Source organism: Colobus angolensis, unplaced genomic scaffold, assembly GCF_000951035.1.
Source record: "Colobus angolensis palliatus isolate OR3802 unplaced genomic scaffold, Cang.pa_1.0 Scaffold52, whole genome shotgun sequence".
In the NCBI taxonomy this organism is placed as follows: domain Eukaryota; kingdom Metazoa; phylum Chordata; class Mammalia; order Primates; family Cercopithecidae; genus Colobus; species Colobus angolensis.
Genome location: NW_012118710.1, coordinates 3779773 through 3804279, shown reverse-complemented (window position 1 = coordinate 3804279; position 24507 = coordinate 3779773). Strand labels below are relative to the sequence as shown.

At 44.7% G+C, this 24507-nt stretch overlaps 2 protein-coding genes across 2 annotated transcripts in view; both read left to right on the top strand.

Annotated features, from left to right (window-relative positions):
• PLEKHA2 (pleckstrin homology domain containing, family A (phosphoinositide binding specific) member 2) overlaps positions 1-15506 on the top strand; it is a 71514-nt gene extending 56008 nt beyond the window's left edge. Inside the window, exons 10-12 of the mRNA XM_011960678.1 lie at positions 830-893; positions 12445-12522; positions 13271-15506. Of these exons, the coding sequence (XP_011816068.1) occupies positions 830-893; positions 12445-12522; positions 13271-13633 (505 nt within the window). The 3' untranslated portion in view covers positions 13634-15506. The remainder of the gene's footprint in view (positions 1-829; positions 894-12444; positions 12523-13270) is intronic.
• Positions 15507-17832: 2326 nt separating this feature from the next.
• Positions 17833-24507, top strand: part of HTRA4 (HtrA serine peptidase 4) — a 21897-nt gene continuing 15222 nt past the window's right edge. Inside the window, exons 1-5 of the mRNA XM_011960677.1 lie at positions 17833-18573; positions 18876-18975; positions 20407-20611; positions 21861-22055; positions 23127-23159. Of these exons, the coding sequence (XP_011816067.1) occupies positions 18018-18573; positions 18876-18975; positions 20407-20611; positions 21861-22055; positions 23127-23159 (1089 nt within the window). The 5' untranslated portion in view covers positions 17833-18017. The remainder of the gene's footprint in view (positions 18574-18875; positions 18976-20406; positions 20612-21860; positions 22056-23126; positions 23160-24507) is intronic.

The window sequence follows — 24507 nt, the reverse complement described above, 5'->3', positions numbered from 1 at the left end:
AGTTGGCTTCCTTCCTTCACCGGGTTCGGTGGCTCATGCCTGTAATCCCAGGACTTTGGGAAGCTGAGGCAGGCAGATTGCTTGAACTCAGGAGTTCAAGACCAGCCTGAGCAACATGGAAACACCGTGTCTCTACGACAAACACAAAAATTAGCCAGGAGTGGTGGCATGTGCCTGTAGTCCCAGTGAGCCATGATTGCACCACTGTACTCCAGCCTGGGCAACAGAGCGAGACCCTGTCTCAAAAATATAAATAAATAAATAAAGCAGAGACTCTGGAGTCACACCTGGGTTCCAAATCTCTGGTAACTTGGAGGAGTCATTTAAGCTCTGACTCTGAGTGTGGGTCTGGGTTTCCTCATCTGTAAAATGGGGGAAGTCTTAAGTGCCCCCCAGGGCTGTTGTGAAGATTAGATGAAATAATCTGCAAAAAAGCACCCAAAACGGTGCTTCCCACAAACCATCTCATACACCTTAGAGGGAAGGAAGGAGGCAGGAAAGAAGGAAACTGTAGGAGATGGTGGTGGGGGGGTTGGATATTAGGCAGGAGGTTTTAGAGGGAAAGGAGCTTATTAGAACTGCTGGTGGGAGAGGGGCCTGGGGAGGGTCCATCTGGATGGCAAAGCCTCCTGAGACCCTCTGGGAAATGAAGCTAGAGGCAACCCCTGGAGTGTTTTTCAAGGCAGGAGCTGAAGGAAGAATGGCTTGGAACCACCCCCTACCCATCTTCCTGTTTTACAGTAGAGGGCACTGGGGTCTTAACAGGACATATCGAGTCCTCTGTGTGTATGTCAACAGGCCATAACATTCTTTCTCTTTCTCTGTCTAGGGATCTCCTAATGAGAGACAACCTGTTTGAAATAATAACAAGCTCCAGGACCTTCTACGTACAGGTAAAATGCTGCCTTCCAGAAGACTCCAGCGTTCCGTTTCTGTGAATGGTGCACTGATAGGCCCTGTCCTTTCCTTTGCTTTCTCTTTTCATTTGCTTGAAGTTTCTAGGCAGTAAATTTAGCCCCTGAGAGTCAGTCTGAGTCCCATTTCATCCTAAACAGGATGTTTGCCAAAAGCTTCCCAACCATAAAATAATGAAAGCGGGTTGAGCCGCTCTACTGAGGAATGTGAGTGTGTACCAGTTGCTGTCAGCTGCTGGGCTCCAGCTAAGCAGAGAAAAGGAGAACTGGTCAGTGATTTCACTTCTCCTTTGGAGGGTATTTATAAGTCTCGTCTGTGTGTGGACATCACTGTGTGCGGAAGGACAACAGCACAGAGGGCCCTGTGCAGGCACCAGGTGCAGAGCCAGCTGCACAGAGGAAGCCATTGTTCAGGCTCTGATGGTTCACTTATCAGGAGCTTCTCCCCTCCACCCACAGCTCTGGAGTTCTCCCAACTCCTTCTAAAGTCATAGGAACTAGAAAGGCAGATTTCCAAGCAGGGACTAGACTTTCAGGGCCAAGTCCTAACCCAGCCTGCCTAGCAGTACACAGAGAGTGCCTTGATTCACAGCCTCGTGGTGATGCTGGACTTTCAGTATTAAAACTGACATTTAAGGCTAGGCGTGGTGACTCAACACCTGGAATCCCAACACTTTGGGAGCCCGAGGTGGGCGGATCACATGAGGTCAGGAGTTTGAGACCAGCCTGGTCAACATGGTGAAACCCTGTCTTTACTAAAAATACAAAAAAAAATAGCTGGATGTGGTGGCGTCTGTATTCCCATCTACTCAGGAGGCTGAGGCAGGAGAATTGCTTGAACCTGGGAGGCAGAGGTTGCAGTGAGCCGAGATCATACCACTGCACTCCAGCCTGGGTGACAGAGTGAGACTGTCTCAAACAAAACAAAACAAAACAAAACAAAACAAACAAAAAACAGAAATAAAACATTGACAAGTAAGCAGGTTGGTTTTAGGTGGGGTTTCCCAACTAAAGCTTTTTGAGTTTCTGCCACCCTTTCTTCTCTGCTGCGAGTGTCGCGCCCTGTTACGCAGCCTCCCTTCCCCAAGGGGCTGGTCCCCTTTCCCATTTCTTGGGCAGCAATTCCTGTCACGACTCCTTCCGCCCGAGCCCGGCAGGCGTTTGAGTGACTTAGTCATCTCGGAGCTACATCCATTTGGACAAGCACATGCCATCCAGGAGGAGACAGTGGAGTGGGGGCCTGGGAGCGAACTGGAGCTGTGGAAAGGGCTGCCACGGGCATCAGAGCGACTAATTCACCAGCACCACTGCCACTCAGGGACAAGGTTTAACCTGTAGGTGCACCACAAGTTTGTAGTTCTGACATTCAACAGATATTTGTAGAGCATCCTCAGAGGGCTGGGCATTTTTGTCTCAGGCGGGGGACACCAGGTTAAACAGAACAGATCCTGAACCCGAGAGAGAGAGCTCGTCAAGTCCATAGGCAGTTAAACTGTGGCATGGTGCAGGGGAGGGAGTGTTGGGGGAGATGGAGCACAAGGGAGTTTGCAGACAGTGAAACAATTCTATATGACACTGTAATGGTGGGTGTGTGATGAAGAACTTTACAGCACAAAGAGTTGATCTAATGTATGCAAATTGAGAAAAAAATTTAGGAGGTCAAGTGACCCTAGCAGGAAATGCAGAATGTGACAGTAATGAAATGTATTACAGGTCCTCCCTGAAGCAGGTAGGGGAATACAAAATAAAAAAGGTATGATGAGTTCTTCTGCCATTAGACTGAAACGTGAACCATAAGCAGGGCTCCTCACTCAGTCTTAGGCAGTCAGGGAAGGGTTCCTGAAGAAAGATACAGCTAAGCTCAGTCTGTTGTGGGGAAAAGTGGCCCAGGCAAAGGAAATAGGAGGATTTTTTTAAAGCCTGGTAATAAAAGGAGCATAGGGCAAAAAGGAGGCTGGACAGTTAGGCACGGAGGACCCTCATATGCCTTATTGAAGAGCTTGTATTTTATCCTTAGAATTAATGCCCTTAGAGGCCAGGCGCGGTGGCTCATGCCTGTAATCCCAGCACTTTGGGAGGCCCAGGCGGGTGGATCATGAGGTCAACAGATCGAGACCATCCTGGCCAATATGGTGAAACCCCTTCTTTATTAAAAATGTAAAAATTAGCTGGGCGTGGTGGCAGGTGCCTATATTCCCAGCTACTCGGGAGGCTGAGGCAGGAGAATCGCTTGAACCCGGGAGGCGGAGGTTGCAGTGAGCCAAGATCACACCATTGCACTCCAGCCCGAGCGACACAGTGAGACGCCGTCTTAAAAAAAAAAAGAATTAATGCCTTTAGAGGTTAAACAGAGGGCGTGATCTGATCTGCCTTGCCATTAAAAAATATCGCTTGGGCAAGTTATTTAACTTCCAGAGCCTCTTTTCCTCATCTGTGAAACGGAGATGATGATCTTCAACCCCAGCCCTTTTAATGACACGCTGTCAAAGATTGCCTGGCCCTGTGCAGTGTGGGGGGCAGAGGAAAAAAGGCTAAGATAGGATGAGAGAGAACAGTTTGAAGGCTGTTGTTAATAATTTAATGAGGGATAAAGGAAGCCTGAATGAGGGTAGATGGAGAAAAGTGGAAAATTTGAGAGATGTTAAAAAGGTATATTTTCTAGGACTTGAGAGTCGGTTGGATGAAGGGAGAGAGGACAGGTGAGGAGAATGCCCGGATGTTTGGCCTGAGCCTCAGAGTGGCTCATGGCACCAGTCATTGTGACAGGAGCATGGGAGGAAACAAGGTTAGCATGGGTGGTTCAGAGTTTACAGTGCCTGCTGGACATCCAAGGAGACGTGTTATGAAGACCATTGTGGATACACACTGCTTGGCGTGTTGCTGACACTAAATAAATATTTGTTAAGTGAATGATTGTGCTGGTTGAGTTCAGGAGAGAGCTTTGGACTGAAGACAGTAATTTGGGAAACATGAAACCCAACCAAAAAATGTTTCAAAGATAATCTACATGAGTGTACGCACAGTTACCAGAAGATTCTAATCACCTCATCTTCCATTGCCTTCCGCTTCCCACATTTCTGGGATAAGAGAACACTAGTGTCACACAGAATAAATAAACGAGAGGGAGAACAAATCTGTTCATAGCACCTAACTCAAAAACAATGGAAAGAGAAGAGTATAGATTAAAAATCATTTAAAATAGTTATCAATTAAATATTATTCATTAAAAATAGCAGCTATAAAACTGGGCACCATGGGATGCGCCTGTAGTCCCAGCTACACGGGAGGCTGAGGCAGGAGGATCATTTGAGCCCCGGAGTTTGAGGGTGCAGTGAGTTATGATCTTGCCGCTGCACTCTGGCCTGGGTGACAGATCAAGACCCTGTCTCAAAAAAAAAAAAAAAAAAAAAAGGCAGTCAATAAACTCATTATAAGTTCACAAAACAGATTTTGTGAAAAAATGTATTTCTAAAAAATAGCAAGAATAGTATTGTTTTTACAGTTTTGCACATCTGTCTTTCATGGCTGGCATAATAGAAGACAACAGGATTCTCCTATCTGCTTCTGCATTCTATCTGTGGCCATATGTTGTTTTGATTGCAGGATATGGAGAAAATCTGGCCTCACACAGATGTGTATTTGGAAAAAAAGGAATATTTTAATAGCCTTTTTAGCTAATTGTGGATATTCTTTGATTCTATACCAAAACTTGACAAATGTTAATTTCTTAATGTTTAGGTGCAATGTAGAATCTGAAGCCATATCAAGAAATTTTTATACTCTTACATTAAAATCCATTGGTCAGTTTTGCACTTTGAATAGATACTTTTTATCCATGCATGGTTTCTAACAGCATGCATTGGTCATTTGGAAAATAATTGTCTCACCGAGGTATGCAGATATTCAAAATGTTGACACATTTTGTTATGTACTATCCAAAATCACATCATTAAGGTATCACCACTAATACCATTAACAGTCTTTGCGTGTAGAAAACTATTAAGCTCATGGAGGTAGCTGGAAGTTTTTTTGAAATTCTAGTTTTTGCTTTGAAAGCTCAAAACTTACTCATTTTGGGGATAAAAATCTACCAAATACCTAACTCTGAATAAGTTTAACTGACAATATGTATGTCAGTCATTTGTTCTAAGTAAGAATTGTGTTTTAGGCCAGGCACGGTGGCTCATGCGTGTAATCCTGGGACTTCGGGAGGCCAAGGCGGGCAGATCACCCGAGGTTAGGAGTTTGAAATCAGCCTGGCCAACATAGTGAAACCCTGTCTCTTCTAAAAATACAAAAATTAGCTGGGTGTGGTGGTGCACACCTGTAATCCCAGCTGCTCGGTAGGCTGAGGCAGGAGAATTGCTTGAACCCAGGAGGCGGAGGTTTCAGTGAGCCGAGATCACACCACTGCACTCCAGCCTGGGAAACAGAGTGAGACTCTGTCTCAAAAAATAAAATAAATAAATAAATAAATAAAAATTGTGTTTTACACAACTGGTGAAAGAACATGACTACTGGTAGAGTTTGGTCCTAAGGTGCTGGCAGTTTTACCCACCATGCCAAAGTGTCCTTCTGACCTGCTCCTCAAGGTTATGCTCAGTAAATCTGCCAGAAAGAACCGTTCATCTTGAGTATCTAAGAGAGCTAGACCAAAGAGCAGGCAGATCGTGGTGGAGAAGACTCCCTAGACAGAAGAGAAAGACTTGGGTTAGATTCTAACCACTTAGGTATTGGTCGTTTAACTGTTTAACTGAGATGTCACATTTATGTATAATTTGTGCCCTGTGATTTCTCACACTGTAGTAGTCTTTTCTGTTAACAAAAAGCTACCATTTTTTGGATACCTAGATGTCCCAGGCATAGTGCTAAGCAACTTACAGGTAGTATAAGTTAAAGTTTATCACTTTGTAGTATAAGTACTGTAGTAGTATAAGTACTATAAGTAGTATAATTTTATCACTCAAATCTCAGCCGTCTCTGAAATTATCTCCAGTTTACACACAGGAAAATGAAGGCTTTGAAGGTAAAGTATTTGTGCAAGATCATAATAAATCCAATGAATTATGGAACCAACTAGGAAGCACCAGGTGCTGGAGCAAGACTTACCAACTTGGGTTGTTTACGAGCAGCCTGGTCCAGGCCTGGAGCAGTGGCTCACACCTCTAATCCCAGCACTTTGAGAGGCTAAAATGGAAGGATTGTTAGAGCCCAGGAGTTCGACACCAGCCTGGGCAACCCAGTGAGATCCCCGTCTCTAAAAACAAACGAAAGTAAACCAAAAGAAAAGACAAAAATAAGAGCAGCCTGGCTCAGAACCCATGATATAGAGGGTGTGATCACAGACAACCAGGAAAGTCTGACTCTATTGGGAAAGACCAACTTGGGGTAACTGGGTGTCTTGGCAAATGGCTCATGGTGACCAAAAATCCAAGATCTGGAAATAACCAGGTATCTCAGCAGGTAGAAAGGCCAGTGATTTCAGCAAGCTTGTCAGCAGGTAAGCAGTTCTCAGTTGTGGGCAAAAATTCAAAATCACATTTCAATTCTTGAAATACTAGGCAAGCAGAGGTCACCATTTCCCCATTTCCCACTCATAGAAGGTCAAGGGAATTAGGCAGTTTATCAAGAGGGAAATTAATTATTCAAAATGAGAAATGTGGTGCAAACTGGCCTTAGCTTGGCATAAGCCCCGTTGTTGGAACTAGGGTGCTATTTCAGGACAAGGGTAGCAATAAGTGGACTCAAGTGAGTTGCAGAGTGTTGCATTAGAACCCTTTGGATACTACTGTTTAATTTAGACTACAGGGTGAATGATGTCACCTAGAACTATGTGTGTGCAATCTACACAACCATATGCGGCAGGGCTGTGTCAGAGATAGGATTAATTCTTGGGAAAGGAGGGCTGCAGAGGTGGAGAATAGAATGAAGGAGGAGTTGCCTAAAAATTTTGGATAGCAGCAATGGCAGTAACCAGAGGTAGATATGGAAGCCTTTATGGCCTGTATAATTCATTGCTTCAAACCATTGTATCTATTGTAGTGCTGGGTTTATGTTAGATAGTCAATAGAAGCTCACTGAACTGCGATAAAACTGCAGGCTGCAACCACTCATTTTAGTACCCTCTGTCCCACTCATCTCAAAAATTGCCCTCAAGGACAGAAATCCTACTTTTTCTTTTGAACCAACTCCAGAAACAGGTGCACACACATAAGCACACCAGGAAGAGATGAAGCTATGACCTTGGCACTTCTTTTTTTGTTTTACTGAGTTTAAAGCATGTTTTTAGTCTCATGGTAATTCATCATGGGTGGGTAGACTTCAGCTATGGTTTTTTTTTTTTTTTTTTTTTAAACCTCTGGTTCATGAAGCTACTTTGTGATGTGGTTTTAAGATTTTGATGAAAGCTAAGCACAGGCTTTCCATAAAAATAGATATGTATATAACCATAATTTTTGCATACAATTTTGAAGTTTCGTTGAGTTTTTGTTTCTCATGAATCCCAGTTCTTGAAACTACTAGGAGAGATTTATAGGCCAGGCCTGGCGGCTCATGCCTGTAATCCCAGCACTTTGGGAGGCTGAGGCAGGAGGATGGCTTGAGGCCAGGATATGCTGCTCCAAAAAAAATTTAAAAATAAAAAAAAAAAGGTTGTAATTATCTCAATAAAATAACATTGTTTCTTCTCATATGGAATTAATTGCAATGTCTGATTTTCTTTTTGAGCAGTATTTTAAAATAACATTTATTAGGGGGTAGCGTTTATCTTCGTGGCTGAGTTACTATCTAGGTTATCTGACCAAAAAATGTTCTTAAGAAGGAATTAGAGAATTAGGCAAGAAATATAACTAGTAAACAATTTCCATCTTCACTAATTACTAAATGTTTTAAGAAAGAGATTTAATTATTTTACCTATCATATTAGCAAAGATTTAAAAAATTATAATATTTAATTCTAGCAAGGGTGCATGTAACAAAAATGTTGGCAAATGAAATATATATTATTGGCCAGAAATCCCTCTGGCCAGATGTAACAAGAGATTTAAAAGGGTGTGACTTCTTTAATTTAGTAATTGCCTTGGGAGCTGAGGATTCCTAAATATTCCTAAATATGGAAAAAGCTTTATCCCCGAAGATGTGAGTAGCAGCATTATTTATATAAGAGGAGAATAGGGAATATTCAAAATATGTTTTAGAGCAGGGATCCCCAAACCCTGGGCTGTGGACTGGTACTGGTCCATGGCCTGTTAGGAACCTGAGCGCACAGCAGGAGGTGAGCAGTAGGAGAGCAAACATTATCGCCCGAGTTCCACCTCCTGTCAGATCAGCAGCGGCATTAAATTCTCACAGGACTGCGAACCCTCTTGTGAATTGTGCATGTGAGGGATCTAGGTTGTGCACTTCCTATGAGAATATAGTGCCTGATGATCTGAGGTGGAACAGTTTCATCCCGAAACCACCCGTCATCCCCCTCCCCATTCATGGAAAAATTGTCTTTCACAAAACCGATTCCTATGCTGAAAAGGTTGAGGACCACTGTTTTAGAGGACTAGGTGAGTGAACCATAGTATATCCACTTGGATCCCCTGAAAATGTTTACGAAGACGTCTGATAACATGGAAGAATCCTTCTATTATTAACTGAAAAAAAAAATCGAGATACAATGTGTCTTTGTATTTTGGAAAACAAAGAAAAATGAATAGCAAAAAGACTGGATTTGCTCTCAGTTGTTATTTTAGAGTTTTGTGAGGTTTTAAAGCGATTTTAATTTTTTTCTTATTTCCTTTTTTTTTTTTTTTTGCAAAGTTTAGGGAGAAGAGGTCTTGCTCTGTTGCCCATGCTGGTCTCGAACTCCTGGACTTAAGCCATCTTCCCACATTCTAAACGTTAGCTTTCTAAAGTTGTGGGATTACAGGCTTGAACCACAGCATCCAGCCGATTTCAGTTTTTTATTTTTGTACGTTTATTTTCTATGTCGTCTTTAATGAGCCCTTATTACTTGCACAAAGGAAAACGGGGGAAAAATAACAAATTGTGTTAGGTAGTCATCCAAGCATAATAGTTGGTATTTTGATTCCTGCACTTGAGTGCCCATCTAAATCAAGATATTCCTAGTTTTCTGTGATTCTGTGATTTCTTGTTAAGCAGAGGCTGCGTGAAGACACCCGGGCTTGCTGTGCGACAGTTCCTGGAGGAGTTTGTGGGGAGGCAGTACTTCAAAGTGCAGTCAGGCAGGTGGCCTGTGGCCTGTGGGGGCAGCATTTGACATGGTGGGAAGCATTTCACTAGACTGCTGGAAGGATCATGGAGATAGCTTAACACTCCTGGATTATCAGATTGTCATCCTGGGGATGTTCCTGTCTGTTTAATGAAAATGTCAGATCTCCTGTGTGACACAGGAGACTGTTTCTCCCTCAGCTCATATGCCTCCTACCAAATCATCTTTTGTTTCCCTAGGAGGAAAATCTCTCATAAATGCTTTTCTCCTAATGCACGATCACGTCCATCTCATTCAAATTCAAAATAACCTTTTTTTCACCTCCAAATACATAATCTTATTTGATCTTGATGATTTGATCTTTGAGGTAGGAATTATCTGCAGTTTGAGGATGAGGAAACCGAGAAAAGATCTTATGGAGAGGGCAATGCGCTTATCTGTAAATGGTGGTTTTTAAGGCTTCATTTGTTTCTCTCATATCATATAATAACAGTGAAAACAACAATAATATCTGCTACTTATAGAGCCCATTCTGTGCATCCGGCCCTATTTCAACAGCTTTTCCTAATTGAGGTCGTTTAATTCCCTCAACAATTAAGCTTGTGGAGCAGGCCAGCCCTGGTATTTGTAAAGAACCTTCTGGAAGGATCTTGGAGTCCTTATCCTGGTGATCTTTTTGGACCAAGGATGGGTTTGTCTTTTTCTTGGGAAACCATCAGATTGTCAAGTAACTGGAAAAAGTCAAGCGGGTAGAGAGTCCTAGTAAGTTTGCAGGTAGAGCACATGTTAGAGAGGTGTTCGCTTTGGGCACTTGTCACTATACCCTTTTTGCCCTCGTGCGCCAGGACATGAAAGGTTTCCCTTGTAGGTGTCTCCCGCACACATCTAACCAAGGAGGGTTTGTTTTGGGATGATAGGACGGGGTAGGGATGCAGGTTTGAGAATTTTTGTTTTACTGGTCATGTCTTTTCCTGATAGAATGCAAAGAGAAGGAGTCACTTTGGGGATGGAGAGGATGAAGGGGGATGTGGAGACCTTTGGGGGCTATTGTGTGGTGGTGGCACATACATCTGCACGTGCACACTAATGAACGCGTGTGTGTTTTGGTGGGACTGTTAGGGGATGATGCTGGAGTCAGAGGAAGGCTAACAGGCATATTTCTGGAGATTCCACCTGGTCCCATGTCTGTGTCTGGCACCTGATGCAGCACGTAACACGGGGTGGGGTCCTCAGCCAGCGTTTGCTCTGTTCACTTGAACTCAACCCCTATAAAGCTGGAGGGCACGGACAGGCTCCACCTGCAGTAGCAAGGCCGCTGGAGTTTCCTCCCTTTTTTCATAGAGCCGCTGCTGCCCCCTTCTGGGGTTTATAGGTTGTTTCTGGGAGGAAATACTTGAAGTTTAACGGCTTCATCCTTCACATACTGTGAAGCGTGGTGCTCCAAGTCCCATGATTCTTTAAAATTTTTTTAAAGTTTTATTCACAATAGCAAAGTCACAACTCTTTTTTTTTTTTCGTATAAATTTAAGGGGTACAAGTGCGGTTTTGTTACTTGAATATATTGCCTGTTGGTGAAGTCTGGGCTTTTGCTGTAACCATCACCTGAGTATTGTGCATTGTACCCATCAAGTAATTTCTCATCCCTCACCCACCTCCCACCCTCCCCCCCTTCCATGTCTCCAGTGACAATTGCTTCACACTCTATGTCCATGTGTTCACATTATTTAGCTCCCAGTTATAAGTGAGAATATGTGGTATTTGACTTTCTGTGTCTGAGTTGTTTCACTTAAGATAATAGTTTCATCCATATTTCTGCAAAAGACATGATTTCATTCATTTTTATAGATGAGTAGTATTCCATTATACATATGTACACCACATTTTCTTTATCCAGCCCTCTGCTGATGGACACTTAGTTGGGTCCATGACCTTGCTATTGTGAATAGTGCTGCAATAAACATACGGGTGCAGGTATCTTTTTGATATAATGATTTTCTTAAAAAAATTTAAAGTTTTATTTTAGGTTTGGGGGCACATGTGAAGATATAATGATTTCTTTTCCTTTGGAGAGACATCCACTAGTGGGATTGCTGAGCTGAATGGTAGTTCTATTTTTAGTTCTTTGAGAAATCTCTCTACTCCTTTCCATAAAGGTTGTACTAATTTACATGCCTATCAGCAGTGTATAAGTGGTCCTTTTCCCCACATCCTTGCCATCATCTACTTTTTGTCTTAATAATAGCTATTCTGACTGGTATGAGATGATATCTCATCATGATTTTAATTTGCATTTCTCCAGTGATTAGGGATATTGAACATTTTTTCAGATGCTTTTTGGCCACTTGTATGTCTTGTTTTGAAAACTATTCATGTCCTTTTTCTCACTTTTTTTTTTTTTGAGATAGAGTCTTGCTCTGTCACCCAGACTGGAGTGCAGTGGTGTGATCTCGGCTCACTGCAACCTCCGCTTCCCGCATTCAAGCAACTCTCCTGCCTCAGCCTCCTGAATAGCTGGGACTATAGGCGCACGCCACCACTCCTGGCTAATTTTTTGTCATTTATTAGAGACGGAGTTTCACCATGTTGCCCAGGCTGATTGCAAACTCCTGAGCTCAGGCAGTCTGCCCTCCTCGGCCTCCCAAGTGCTGGGATTATAGGCATGAGCCACCGCGCTTGGCCTACACTTCTTAATGGGATGATTTATGATGTTGTTGTTGTTGTTGAGTTGTTTGAGTTCCTTGTAAATTTCAAAACGGACCCAGTAGCTCATATTCTGAGAAAAGCCCCATTTCTGAAGGCAATACATACCTTGGAGGATTTACAGTAGGATTTGGCTTTAATAGGGCTGGAATTGAAAGTGGGATTATTCTGTTCCGATAGTTAGAGTAGAAAGGCAACTGTGTTGAGAGTGAGGAGCACTCGACTCTCTATCAGCCGTAAATCTTGGGCTTCGGCTTTCTGGGCCTCATTTTCCTTTTTTGTAAAACTAGGAGGCTAGACTGGATCATTTGCTTTCTGGAGGGAGTGACGGACTTTAGCAGGGGAATGGGGTCTTAAACTTTCCCCTTCCCCACAGCCTGTGCCCCATTTCAGAGCAGGTCCACTTTGAGCGGTTTTATTTATTGGGTATCAAATAAGATATTACAGGGAAAACATGTCCTTAAAAGTCTGAAAGCTACTGGACTAGATGATTTCTGAGATGCTTTCCACCCCTAATGGTGTAATGTTATAAACTTAATATTGAGTCAGAGACTTGGAAGCTGAAATCATAGTGCCTAAAATTTCTTGGTAAGACCCATGGATATTTTGCAGGCGGACAGTCCAGAAGACATGCACAGCTGGATTAAGGAGATTGGGGCAGCTGTCCAGGCCCTCAAGTGCCACCCCAGAGTAAGTCACTTCCTTTCTGTTGCACAGTGTCAACTCAGAGATGAATTCCCCTTGGGCAGGCATGTTTTATTTGGTGATGTAGGCAAGCATCCCTGTCCCAAGATGCAGCTGAAGCCTCAGGCTGTCTTGCTTGTTTTTCTCATTCTACTAATTTGGGTACACATTTTTATTTTTCTCTTTTTGGTTGTGGGAGGAGATGAGGTAGGGTTGGATAGAGAAATGGAATTTTTTTTTTTTTTTTTTTGAGACGGAGTCTCACTCTGTCGCCCAGACTGGAGTGCAGTGGCACGATCTCAGCTTACTGCAACCCCTGCCTCCTGGGTTCAAGCAATTCTCCTGCCTCAGCCTCCCAAGTAGCTGGGATTACAGGCACACGCCACCACGCCTGGCTAATATTTTTGTATTTTTAGTAGAAATGGGGTTTCACCATGTTGGCCAGGCTGGTCTCAAACTCCTGACCTCAGGTGATCCGCCCGCCTCAGGCTCCCAAAGTGCTGGGATTTCAGGCATGAGCCACCACGCCCGGCCGAGAAATAGAATTTCTGATATGTCCTGCAAGTCTCACTGCCAGGCTGACCTTGACATATCTGGAGTGGATCCCGTTGACCGTTTTTCGTTTTTGTAGGCAAGCGTCCCTGGACCTATGAGGTGGTGATCCTGGTTGGGTACTCTTCCTGGGACTCTGTGATAAACATTGTCTGAAAAGCCCTAACTTTGTTGTGTCTTTTTCTTCCTTTTATTTTTATAGGAAACGTCCTTTTCTAGATCCATTTCTTTGACCCGACCTGGAATTTCCAGCCTTTCAAGTGGGCCCAACTCTATCCTGGGCAGGGGGCGGCCACCTTTGGAGGAAAAGAAAGCCCTCTGCAAAGCCCCCTCTGTGGCCTCCTCCTGGCAGCCCTGGACACCTGTCCCCCAGACTGGGGAGAAGCTGCTTACAGCTGGAGAGACTTCAGAGGACTCTTTGTTCACGCCTCGTCCTGGGGAGGGCAGCACTGCTGGGGTGCTGCCCAGCTCCAGGATAAGGCACCGATCGGAGCCCCAGCACCCCAAGGAGAAGCCATTTATGTTCAACCTTGATGATGAAAACATACGGACCTCTGATGTGTGATGGAGCACAGTGCCGTGGGAGGGAGGGAGGGAGGACTTGAAAGAAGGAGGCTGTGACTCAATTTCTCTATCTTATTGGAGGGTAGTCAGAGGCCTTTATGTCACTCATATTCCTGTGGATGTTCTTTGGGAGGGAGGGCCCCATCCAGCTGGCTGTGTGTGTGTGTGTGTGCGTGTGTGTGTGTGTGTGTGCGCGTGATATCAGTGCAGTGTATTTAATTTGGGGAAGTCACTAGGTTAGACCTGTAGGCATACTCCGTGGAGAGGAAGCTACCTATTCTATTCTAACTATTCTGAGGTCTTCCTGGAGAGAGATTATTTTAGCAGTTCCTCTCCAGAGGGGGCTGGAAGTCCAGTTTCACCACTGACCAAGTTTTATTTCCTTGTCCTTGTTTTAGTTTTTTCATTTTGTTTTCAGTCCAGGTGCCTCGCAGCTCTTTTGGAATGGGCCAACATTAGTCTAATCTTAAGCACTGTGTGTTTTGTACCCTTGCATACTTGCTTTCTCTTTCTTCTTGCTGTTGCCCTTTGAATGAAGCCTTGTGTGCTTGCATGATCAGACCCTGTAATAGGATGAGTTTCCATGTACTTAACATGACGAGATACAAAAAGAATCTAGAGAGAGAGAGAGAGATTTTTAATGAAAGAAGCTTGGCATAGAAACATTGATTTAGAGGTTATGAGTTGCTGGCCAGAGATTCCTCAGATAAAAGAGCCTAGAAAATTGATTGTTGGGTGGGCGTGGTGGGTCACGCCTGTAATCCCAGCACTTTTGGGAGGCTGAGGTGGGTGGATCACCTGAGGTCAGGAGTTCGAGATCAGCCTGGTCAACATGCTGAAACCTCGCCTCTACTAAAAAATATGCAAAATTAGCCGGGCATGGTGGTGCAGGCCTGTAATCCCACCTATCCAGGAGGCTGAGGCAGGAGATTCACTTGAACCTGGGAGGTGGAGGTTGCAGTAAGCCAATATCACGCCATTGCACTCCAGCCTCAGCAACAAGAGTGAAACTCCATCTCAAAAAATAAAAGATAACTGAGTGTCCCACCCAAATTTTAGGGCGTACCTCCTTCCATCTGACAAAAAGATACCATTTCCAGTGTCCCTGGGAGAATTCTTCCATCCAGTTTATATGGTGAATTGCTGCCAGCATTCAAAGGAAGAGAGAACTTAGCTTATTTCTGTCAGTAACTTTTATCAGCTAGATCAGTCAATTGTATTTTTAAGTTAAAAATTAGTGACTAGAGGAAGAGACTAAGAGAATTATTTTTACCTGAGTAAATGCTCTCCTCTTCGTGTGTCCAAATCTAATGCAGAGGTGAAAACACTTGATGAGAAAATCCTTAGTGGCTTGAGGGGAATCATGTTTCTTTCAGGACATGTTGTTTCCCTGAAGTCTGTGTCACACTGAGAACTTTTTCTGACTGCACTGCTTTGGAGCTATTCATTTAAATTGAGTTTGGCCTAGTTGTCCTGGTATAAAACTGGACATCCACACTGTTCCCTCTTTCTCTCCCTTCCGTCCCTTCCTCTGCCTTTCCTGTACACGCTGGTGTGCTTTTGCCCTCAGAAATTCTTGGTTTGGGAGTAATTTATGAGTGATTACGACATACTTGGAGCAGCATGATTTCAAGAAGCCATTCCAAATTCTTATAGCTCCTTAGCTCTGGTTTTACTCTCATATGTTCCCGAAGAAAATTCTTCGGCTATTCAAAGAAAGCACAAAATATGTGATGTGGATCTAATGAAAATGGAAACTTGTGAGATCTCTTTAAATATTCCCTGACTCACGGAAAAGATGTCCTCTTTTGGTGTTTATATTGTGAAAATCTACCCGTTTATCTCTGTCTCTCTTTTCTTTTAAATAAATTACCTGATAGATTACTATTGCTAAATTTATTGGCCATTATAATAAGCTGATTTCTTATTCAGCAAGATCTCTTTTGAGAATGTATTACATTAAACATATTTAGAATCCATATGGTATTATCCTGACAAAGGGAAACGAGGACACTAAGATGGTCAAATGGAAATCTTGTCAATTGGCAAACACTTGGGAATTCCACGTTAGGGCATTGCTTGTTTTTAATTTTTAAAAGACAGGGTCTCACTCTCTTATCCAGGCTAGAGTGCAGTGGTGTGATCATAGTTCATCGTAACTTTGAACCCCTGGGCTTAAGCAATCCTCCCATGTTAGCTTCCCAAGTAGCTAGGACTACAGGGTTGTGCTACCACGCCTGGCTAATTTTTAATTTTTTTGTATGTACAGGGCCTGGCTATGTTGCCCAGGCTGGTCTCAAACTCCTGGGCTCAAGTGATCCTCCTGCCTCAGCCTCCTAAAGTGCTGGGATTACAGGTGTAAGCCACTGCACCCGGCCAGAACATTGTTAATGTAGTTCAACATGAGATAAATTATTATCTTCAGTGAAACAAGCTCTGAAACCTTTCTCATTCCTAAATTGTATTTCAAACTTCCTATTTTGTTGATATTTCTTAACTTCTGGCCAATTTTAAACCATAATATTTTAATGTGAACCAAAGATGGTACGTATTTGACCAAAGCAGTTAGTTTTAAATGTATAAAATCGAACCAAATGGAAAAAATAGGGTGGGGATGCAGTATAGATTGGTGACTAAGTGCATAGGCTCTGGAGTAAATCTGAGTTTTTTTTTTAAAGGAACTAAAAAATGTACTGCATTTTCTTTGTGGAATAAAAGCCTTGCCTGAGTTGTGCTCTTTTCATAAGGCTTTTGAAGTGGTCTTGACCTACTAACAGTATTTCAGGTGGTCTTCCCTATGGCTGAATAATGCCATCCATTATTCTTTAACTTTTATTTTTTTATTTTTTATTTTTTTTGAGACGGAGTCTCGCTCTGTCGCCCAGGCTGGAGTGCAGTGGCCGGATCTCAGCTCACTACAAGCTCCGCCTCCCAGGTTTACGCCCTTCTCCTGCCTCAGCCTCCCGAGTAGCCGGGACTACAGGTGCCCGCCACCTCGCCCGGCTAGTTTTTTTGTGTTTTTTAGTAGAGACGGGGGTTTCACCGTGTTCATCAGGATGGTCTTGATCTCCTGACCTCGTGATCCGCCCGTCTCGGCCTCCCAAAGTGCTGGGATTACAGGCTTGAGCCACCGTGCCCGGCCAACTTTTATTTTTAGAAACAGTGTTTCACTCTGTCATCCAGGCTGGAGTGCAGTGGCCTGATCATGGCTCACTGCAGCCTGGACCTCCTGGGCTCAAGTGATCCTCCTGCCTCACAGCCTCCAAAGAACTCAGATTATAGGTGTGAGCCACCACACCTGGCCACCATCCATTACTTTTGAAAGCTTCAAGAGACTTGCTTACTCAATGTCAGCTGATGGTTGATAAAAATAATTTGGCCTTTAGTGTTAAGTGAGACATCATAAAGGTATTGAGCCATGTATTATGGAGATTGATGTCAGGTCAGAATATTGGAGTTATACATCTGTTTCTGAGTTGAATACTCAGCTCCCACGAGAAAGAAAGTAGTTTTAAGGTCCAGCTTCTTAGTCTACTTGAAGCAAACGTTTTTTTCTTTTCTATTTCTGAATATAAATATACTCTTATATGGGCTAAAAGGACCCCAAGAATAAATAGCAGGTTCGGTAGTTGAGGGGTAGAATTTAGTAGGTTTGTTTTCAGTGTAAATCAGATAACATATGTGGAGGTCACAGCATTTTGGAAATTGAGTGTCCCCAAGTGAGCTTTGTTTATAAACTTTAGACATGTCGGAAGTGGACAGGTTTGTTAAATCTTGTCTGCCAGCATCCTTTTCTTCCTTAGTTCCTTTTCCCTCTCTGTGTTATTGCCTGCGGCAGCCAGTCCTTCATACTAGATGGAGTTCAGATAAAGCAATGTTTGGCAAAAACATACTGTTTGACCTCCTCCCCCTCTGCTTATGAAGGGGTAGCATGATTCTGTGTTTTAAAGCAGTGATGTTTCAGCTGTGAAATGCACTCGCAGTAAGCACTAGGCTGAGTGCATGGAAACTGTTACGCTTCTCATTTTATGTGATCTCCTAATTGGTATGTAGCAAAACTTTTCTAAAACTGTTTTGTGGCTTGTTTTGTAATAAAACCATGTGAAATACTGAAATATGGCCATGTGCTTTTCTAATACTGACCTTCTGACCACGAGTGGGTGAGCTTTCTTATCAGTCTGCCCCCATTGTCGGTTTTAGGGATTTCAGGAGGTAGGTTCCTCCTCCGGGTAGGGCTAGAGACCTTCCCCTCATTGCCTGGGGGAGAACCTGGCTCCGGGGCGCGGACCGGACGGGGGCGGGTGGTAGGGGATGTACGGGTGTGTGTGTGGAGAGGTATGCCAGGCTCTGCCCCTTAAAGTTTGGGGGCCGGCGGAGGCGGCGCCATGGCCGGGAGAAAGTGTCTCTCATTTAGGAGCGTTTGCAGGTCCAGAGTGAAGTCACTGAAGAGTGGAAGCGAGGAAGGAAGGAGCAGGATGATTAGACCTCAGCTGCGGCCCGCAGGGCTGGAACTATGCCTCCTGCCGGGGCTGCTGTTGCTCCTGGTGCCGGTCCTCTGGGCCGGGGCTGAGAGACTACATACCCAGCTGGCCTGCCCCGCGGTCTGCCAGCCCACGCGCTGCCCCGCGCTGCCCACCTGCGCGCTGGGGACCACGCCGGTGCTCGACCTGTGCCGCTGTTGCCGCGTCTGCCCCGCGGCCGAGGGTCAAGTCTGCGGCGGGGCGCAGGGACAGCCGTGCGCCCCGGGGCTGCAGTGCTTCGAGCCGCTGCGCCCCGGGCTCCCCAGCACCTGCGGTTGCCCGACCAAGGGAGGGGCCGTGTGCGGCAGCGACAGGCGCACGTACCCCAGCCTGTGTGCGCTCCGGGCCGAAAACCGTGCCGTGCGCCGCCTGGGCAATATCCCGGCCGTGCCTGTGCAGTGGGGGAACTGCAGGGATACAGGTGAGCCGCGGGGGACTCGCGCCCTGGGGACACCTTCTAACTCTGGAGGAGCGTAAAGGAACAAGACCTCACTGAGACCGCACAGTTCGCGCAGGGTCCTCCTGCGTCATTTGCCTCCTGGATTCGACCCCTCTCTGTTCCTGATTTCCTTTCCTCCGCAACAGGGGCTCTTTACCGGCTGCTGTGTGGATTCTCCCTCACCATGCACCTTTTGAACACTGACTTGCCTTTAACATTTTTCCAACTAGGATAGCAGGTCTGGTTCGATCGAGGCCTACTCTTGACCCAGTATTTCTTCATAGGGAGCAGAAGGGCAGGCCCGCTCAGGAGGAATCACAACTTCATCGCCGCAGTGGTGGAGAAGGTGGCGCCATCGGTGGTTCACATTAAACTGTGGGGCAGGTAAAGGAGGAGGAGGAAGACCTCCACTGTCCCAGCTAATGGTTTCTGCGTGCCTACCTACTCCAGACCCTTCGTAAGCGTCATTTAATCCTAAAAAACCAGTGAGGAAACTGAGACGTAAAGACGTTGAATAACCTGTTCAAGGTCATTTAACCAAAGAGCAGAGGAACAAGGATGACTTCCAAATCCGAGCTCCCCCTGCCTACTTAGGTGGCTGGTGCTTTTCCCCCTCCTGCCACAGACAAAATTTAAGATCAGATGTAAGAGCTAGTAGGCATTTTCTTTTCTTTTTTTTTTGAGACGAGGTCTTGCTCTGTCGCCAAGGCTGAAATGCAATGACAGATCATATAGCTCACTGCAGCTCCATCTACCAGGCTCAAGTAATCCTCCCACCTCAGCCTCTGGAGTAACTGGGACTATAGGCAGGTGCCACCACACCCAGCTAATATTTGTATTTTTTGGAGAGACAAGGTATTTTTATATTGCCCAGGCTGGTCTCGAACTCTTGGACCCAAACGATCTGCCACCTTAGCCTCCCAAGGTGCTGGGATTATGGGTGTGAGCCACCACAACCAGCTTAGTAGGCATTTTGATTGTGTTCTTGCTCAGCCCCCACTTTGGATGCAAGGAAATCCAGACCCAGAGAGCAGGGTTAATTTGTCCTATGTTACGAGGCCAGTTGGTGGCAGAAACTAAGCCTGAGTCAGAGCCCTTTGATTCTCTCCTACCTGGGTCCTTGATACTGTGATACGAGGCTCACTTTTGCCTCTAGTATGAGGATTGGGTTCAGCCTTTTCGCAGCAGAGAACCCATGGGCTGCTACACTAACCAACTCTGAAGAGGCAGTGTCCCTGGAAAAGGAGAGCTGGAGCCAGCTCTCAACCATGCTTACAAGAGATGGCTGGGGCCCTGTGCGTGCCAAGTCCATTGATACATGGAGAAAATTTACGCATAGCCAGGGAAAAGTGAAATGTCTGAGAAAACTGTGATGGAAGTCTGGGCATGGTGGCTCACGCCTGTAATTCCAGCACTTTGGGAGGCCGAGGCGTGTGTATCACCTGAGGTCAGGCGTTCGAGACCAGCCTGGCCAACATGGTGAAACCCCATCTCTACGAAAAATATAAAACTTAGTCAGGCATGGTGGTGCATGCCTGTAATCTCAGCTACTTGGGAGGCTGAGGCAGGAAAATTGCTTGAACCCGGGAGGTGGTTGCAGTGAGCCGAGATTGTGCCACTGCACTCCAGCCTGGGCAACAGAGCGAGATTCTGTCTCAAAAAAAGAAAAAAGAAAAAAAGAAAAAAGAAATAAAGAAAAGAAAACTGTGATGGAGGTATGTTTAATAAGAGTGAGGTTCCCGTGACTCTCAGATGATATGGCTGTATCCCCTAACTTTCTTGCCCTCTGTCTATACTATTGTCTTGTGGAGACAGGTTACTTCACGGCAGCATGCCTGTTCCTGTGTACAGTGGCTCTGGGTTCATAGTGTCTGAGGATGGGCTCATTATTACCAATGCCCACATTGTCAGGAACCAGCAGTGGATTGAGGTGGTGCTCCAGAATGGGGCCCTCTATGAAGCCGTTGTCAAGGATATTGACCTTAAATTGGATCTTGCGGTGATTAAGATTGAACCGAATGTGAGTATTTCAGGGCTGAGTCAGAGTCTGCATATTTGGGGATTTTTATCTATTTGCTGATATTTTCTGCTCCACTACACTCTCACACCACATCTTTTCTGTCAAATATATGCTTTTCTCTGGTTTCTTTCTGTTCTTTACTCCTTCTTATTTGCTTCAATGCCTTTCTGTATGTCCCTCACCTTTTCTTTTCTCTTTTCTTTTCTTTTCTTCTCTTCTCTTTTTTCTTTCTTCTTTCTTTTTGAAACAGTCTCTTTCTGTCACCCACGCTGGAGTGCAGTGGCTCAGTCTCAGCTCACTGCAACCTCTGCCTCCTGGGTTCAAGCGATTCTCCTGCCTCAGTCTCCTGAATAGCTGGGATTACAGGTGCCTGCCACCATGCCCGGCTAATTTTTGTACTTTTAGTAGAGACTGGGTTTTACCATGTTGGTCAGGCTGGTCTCAAACTCCTGACCTCAAGTGATCCGCCTGCCTCGGCCTCCCAAAGTGCTAGGATTACAGGTGTGAGCCACTGCGCTTGGCCTCTAACTGTTTCTATTAACTATCAAGCAGTCTTTTTTTTTTTTTCCCCCTCCTTCAACTCCTTCTTCAACAAACCCTGCTTCAGGGAAAATTATTCCTCTATTTGTCTTAGGATATCAGAAATTACTGCAATGGACTCAAAGTTGCTAAGGAATACTTTGAAGTCCTTACTACACATAGTACTCATGGTGTGCATATCAGATATATTGACATGGTGTTTGAGAGCTTTTTAGAATTCAGTCTCAGCCTTTACCCAGATAGATGTGCTGACTCAGAATCTGCATTAACATAACATCCCGAGGTGATTTGCACGCACATTACAGTGTGAGAAGTGTCACCCTGGGTGATCTTCTTTCTGTTTGTGGCTTATTCACTTTGACTGTTAAGCTTCGAGCTGGAATGGTGCTGTGTAAATTGCTAATGTCAGTTTATGTTCACCAGTGACTTCACTGGCTGTTTACTAATAGTAATTTCTACAAATTAATTGTTTTAGATCTTAGAAATGATCCTAGTCATCTTAACAATTGAGAGCTTCACAGTAGTTGGACTTTGAGGAAGAAGTAGAAGGCAGTCATAGAAGCTGTGTGAGTGGGTGCTTCTCAGGTGATAAGGGCCAAGGTGATAGAGACAGCATCATATATGTGTTAAACACACACATTGGTCAATTCTGATCTTGATTTGTTGTTTACCCTTTCTGTCCTCCTCATGCCTCTTTGGGCACGTGCAGGCTGACCTTCCTGTGCTGATGCTGGGAAGATCATCTGACCTTCGGGCTGGAGAGTTTGTGGTGGCTCTGGGCAGCCCAGTTTCTCTGCAGAACACAGCTACTGCAGGAATTGTCAGCACCAAACAGCGAAAGGGCAAAGAACTGGGGATGAAGGATTCAGATATAGACTACGTCCAGATTGATGCTGCAATTAATGTAAGTCACTTAGGACAGAGGTGCCCAACCCGTGGGCTGTGGACCAGTACAGGTCCATGGCCTGTTAGGAACTGGGCCGCACAGCAGGCAGTGAGCCATGGGCGAGTGAGAATGACCGCCCGAGTTCCACCTCCTGTCAGATCAGCGGCGGCATTAGATTCTCATAGGAGTGCAAACCCATTGTGAACTGCACATGCAAGGGATCTAGGTTGCATGTTCCTTATGAGAATCTAACTCATGCCTGATGATCTGAGGTGGAGCAGTTTCATCCGAAACCACCCCTCTTTGTGGAAGAATTGTCTTCCACAAAGCCGATCCCTGTGCCAAAAAGTTTGGGGATTGCTGACACAGGAGGCCTATCCTCGGATCACACAATATTGGCAGTTCAGTGAGAAGAATATGTCAGAGTGAACTTTGGCCTTTTGGGAATGTCCAGGTTTGGTTAAATCGCTGTGGGAGGAATGGAATGCCACTTTGTTAAGGTCTGTCCTGTTCAATGTGATAGCTGGCATCCATGCTATTGGGTGGTCTGTTGTGGAGGTCACCCTTCCTATAAGAAGGTGGTGGTCCCTTGATCGGGCATAGTGGCTCACGCCTGTAATCCTAGCACTTTGGGAGGCCAAGGTGGGCGGATCACGAGGTCAGGAGTTCGAGACCAGTCTGGCCAACATGATGAAACCCCGTCTCTACTAAAAATACAAAAATTAGCCGGGCATGGTGGCAGGTACCTGTAATCCCACCTACTCAACAGGCTGAGGCAGGAGAATCACTTGAACCGGGAGGCAGAGGTTGCAGTGAGTCGAGATTGTGCCATTGCATTCCAGCCTGGGCAACAGAGTAAGACTCTGTCTAAAAAAAAAGGAGGAGGTGGTGGTCCCACTGCTATAGTTCTTTACCTACACTTACTTTGGGTATTGGTGATGATAGGGGCACAATTTTGCCAGCCTGAGGGGAATAGGAGCTTACTAGAGTGGGCTGCTTTTGGTAAACTGTTTTGGGAGCTATGTATAAAGGACAAGGGGGCATGTATTCATTGGCTTCACTGATGTCTTTTTCAAATTCCGCTTTTAGCCTGGGAATTCTGGTGGTCCTCTGGTGAACTTGGTAAGTGATCACTCTCCTTGTTGCTTCATGTTTCCTCTTAACTTTCAAAGACTTTATTAATTCCAGGTCAGGGGTGGTGGCTCAAGCCTGTAATCCCAGCACATCTGGGATGATTGCTTGGGGCCAGGAGTTTGAGACTAGCCTGGGCAACACAGCAAGACACTGTATCTACAAAAACAAAAACAAAAAAGGACTTTACATTTTCCATGATGCTGACTCGGGTGCCACTCTTGTGTAGAGAGCTGTGGAATGGTGCTTTTCTGTTCTTGGACCTTAAATCAATAGTTAGAAAAAATTCAAGCTTGTTATCCTGGTGTGTGATCTCATCCCACTGAGAACACTGGGGTTCTAGCTCTGGCTTCCTTTGAAATTTCTCTCTTCCCCGTGCTTTCTGTTTTCATTGGCTAGTTACCAAAAGCCCTGGATTTTATTTATTTATTTTTTATTTATTTATTTAATAGAGACGATGTCTCACTGTGTTGCCCAGGCTGGTCTCGAACCCCTGAGATCAAGTGATCCTCCTGCTTCGGCCTCCCAAGATGTTAGGATTATAGGCATGAGCCACCACACTGTGCTAAAAGCCCTGGATATTAAACCCAGGTTTATGCCGAATGACCAGCTTTACTCTGAAATGTAGATCCTTGAAGACCCCCTGATGCTGCATATGAAGAACTAGCTCTCATTTAAAAATGCTAATTACATAATGTCATCTGCCCAGGTTTTTAGTCTTGACCTCTTGACCTGCTTATAGATGAGAGAAAAGCCACAACCAGCACTCCTGACTTTAAGTGAGCTGCCTGCCCTGGCCTCCCAAATACATTGCTGTGTCATGTGTTCTTAAATTGTATTCCATGTCTCTAGTGGAAATGCCAGGTTTTCTAGTTGCTCAAATACATGTGAAAACCTAAAAGAGTGCAGTGCTTTTTGACATATAGCATGTGATCATCCTTTCTGAGTCCCTTCACACTGATTGCTTTTGGTTCCTGTTTAAATATTACATTTGCTTTTAGAATGAATTTTATGCAAAATGATTTTTTTTTTCACTCATAGCATTGCATGTCATTTTTGTTTGTTTTGTTCCTGCCCTCTCCATTAGACAATGAGTTTACTAGAGCAGGGATGAAATGCAGAATTTCAGGCCATACCCCAGACCTACTGAATTACAATCTGTAGTTTAACACAATCAGAAATCTCTTTTCTGGCTGGGTACAGTGGCTCACTGCTGTAATCCTAGCACTTTGGGAGGCTGAAGCGGGTGGAGTCAGGAATTCAAAATCAGCCTGTCCAACATGGTGAAAACCCATCTCTACCTAAAATACAAAAAAAAAAAAAAAAATTAACTGGACAT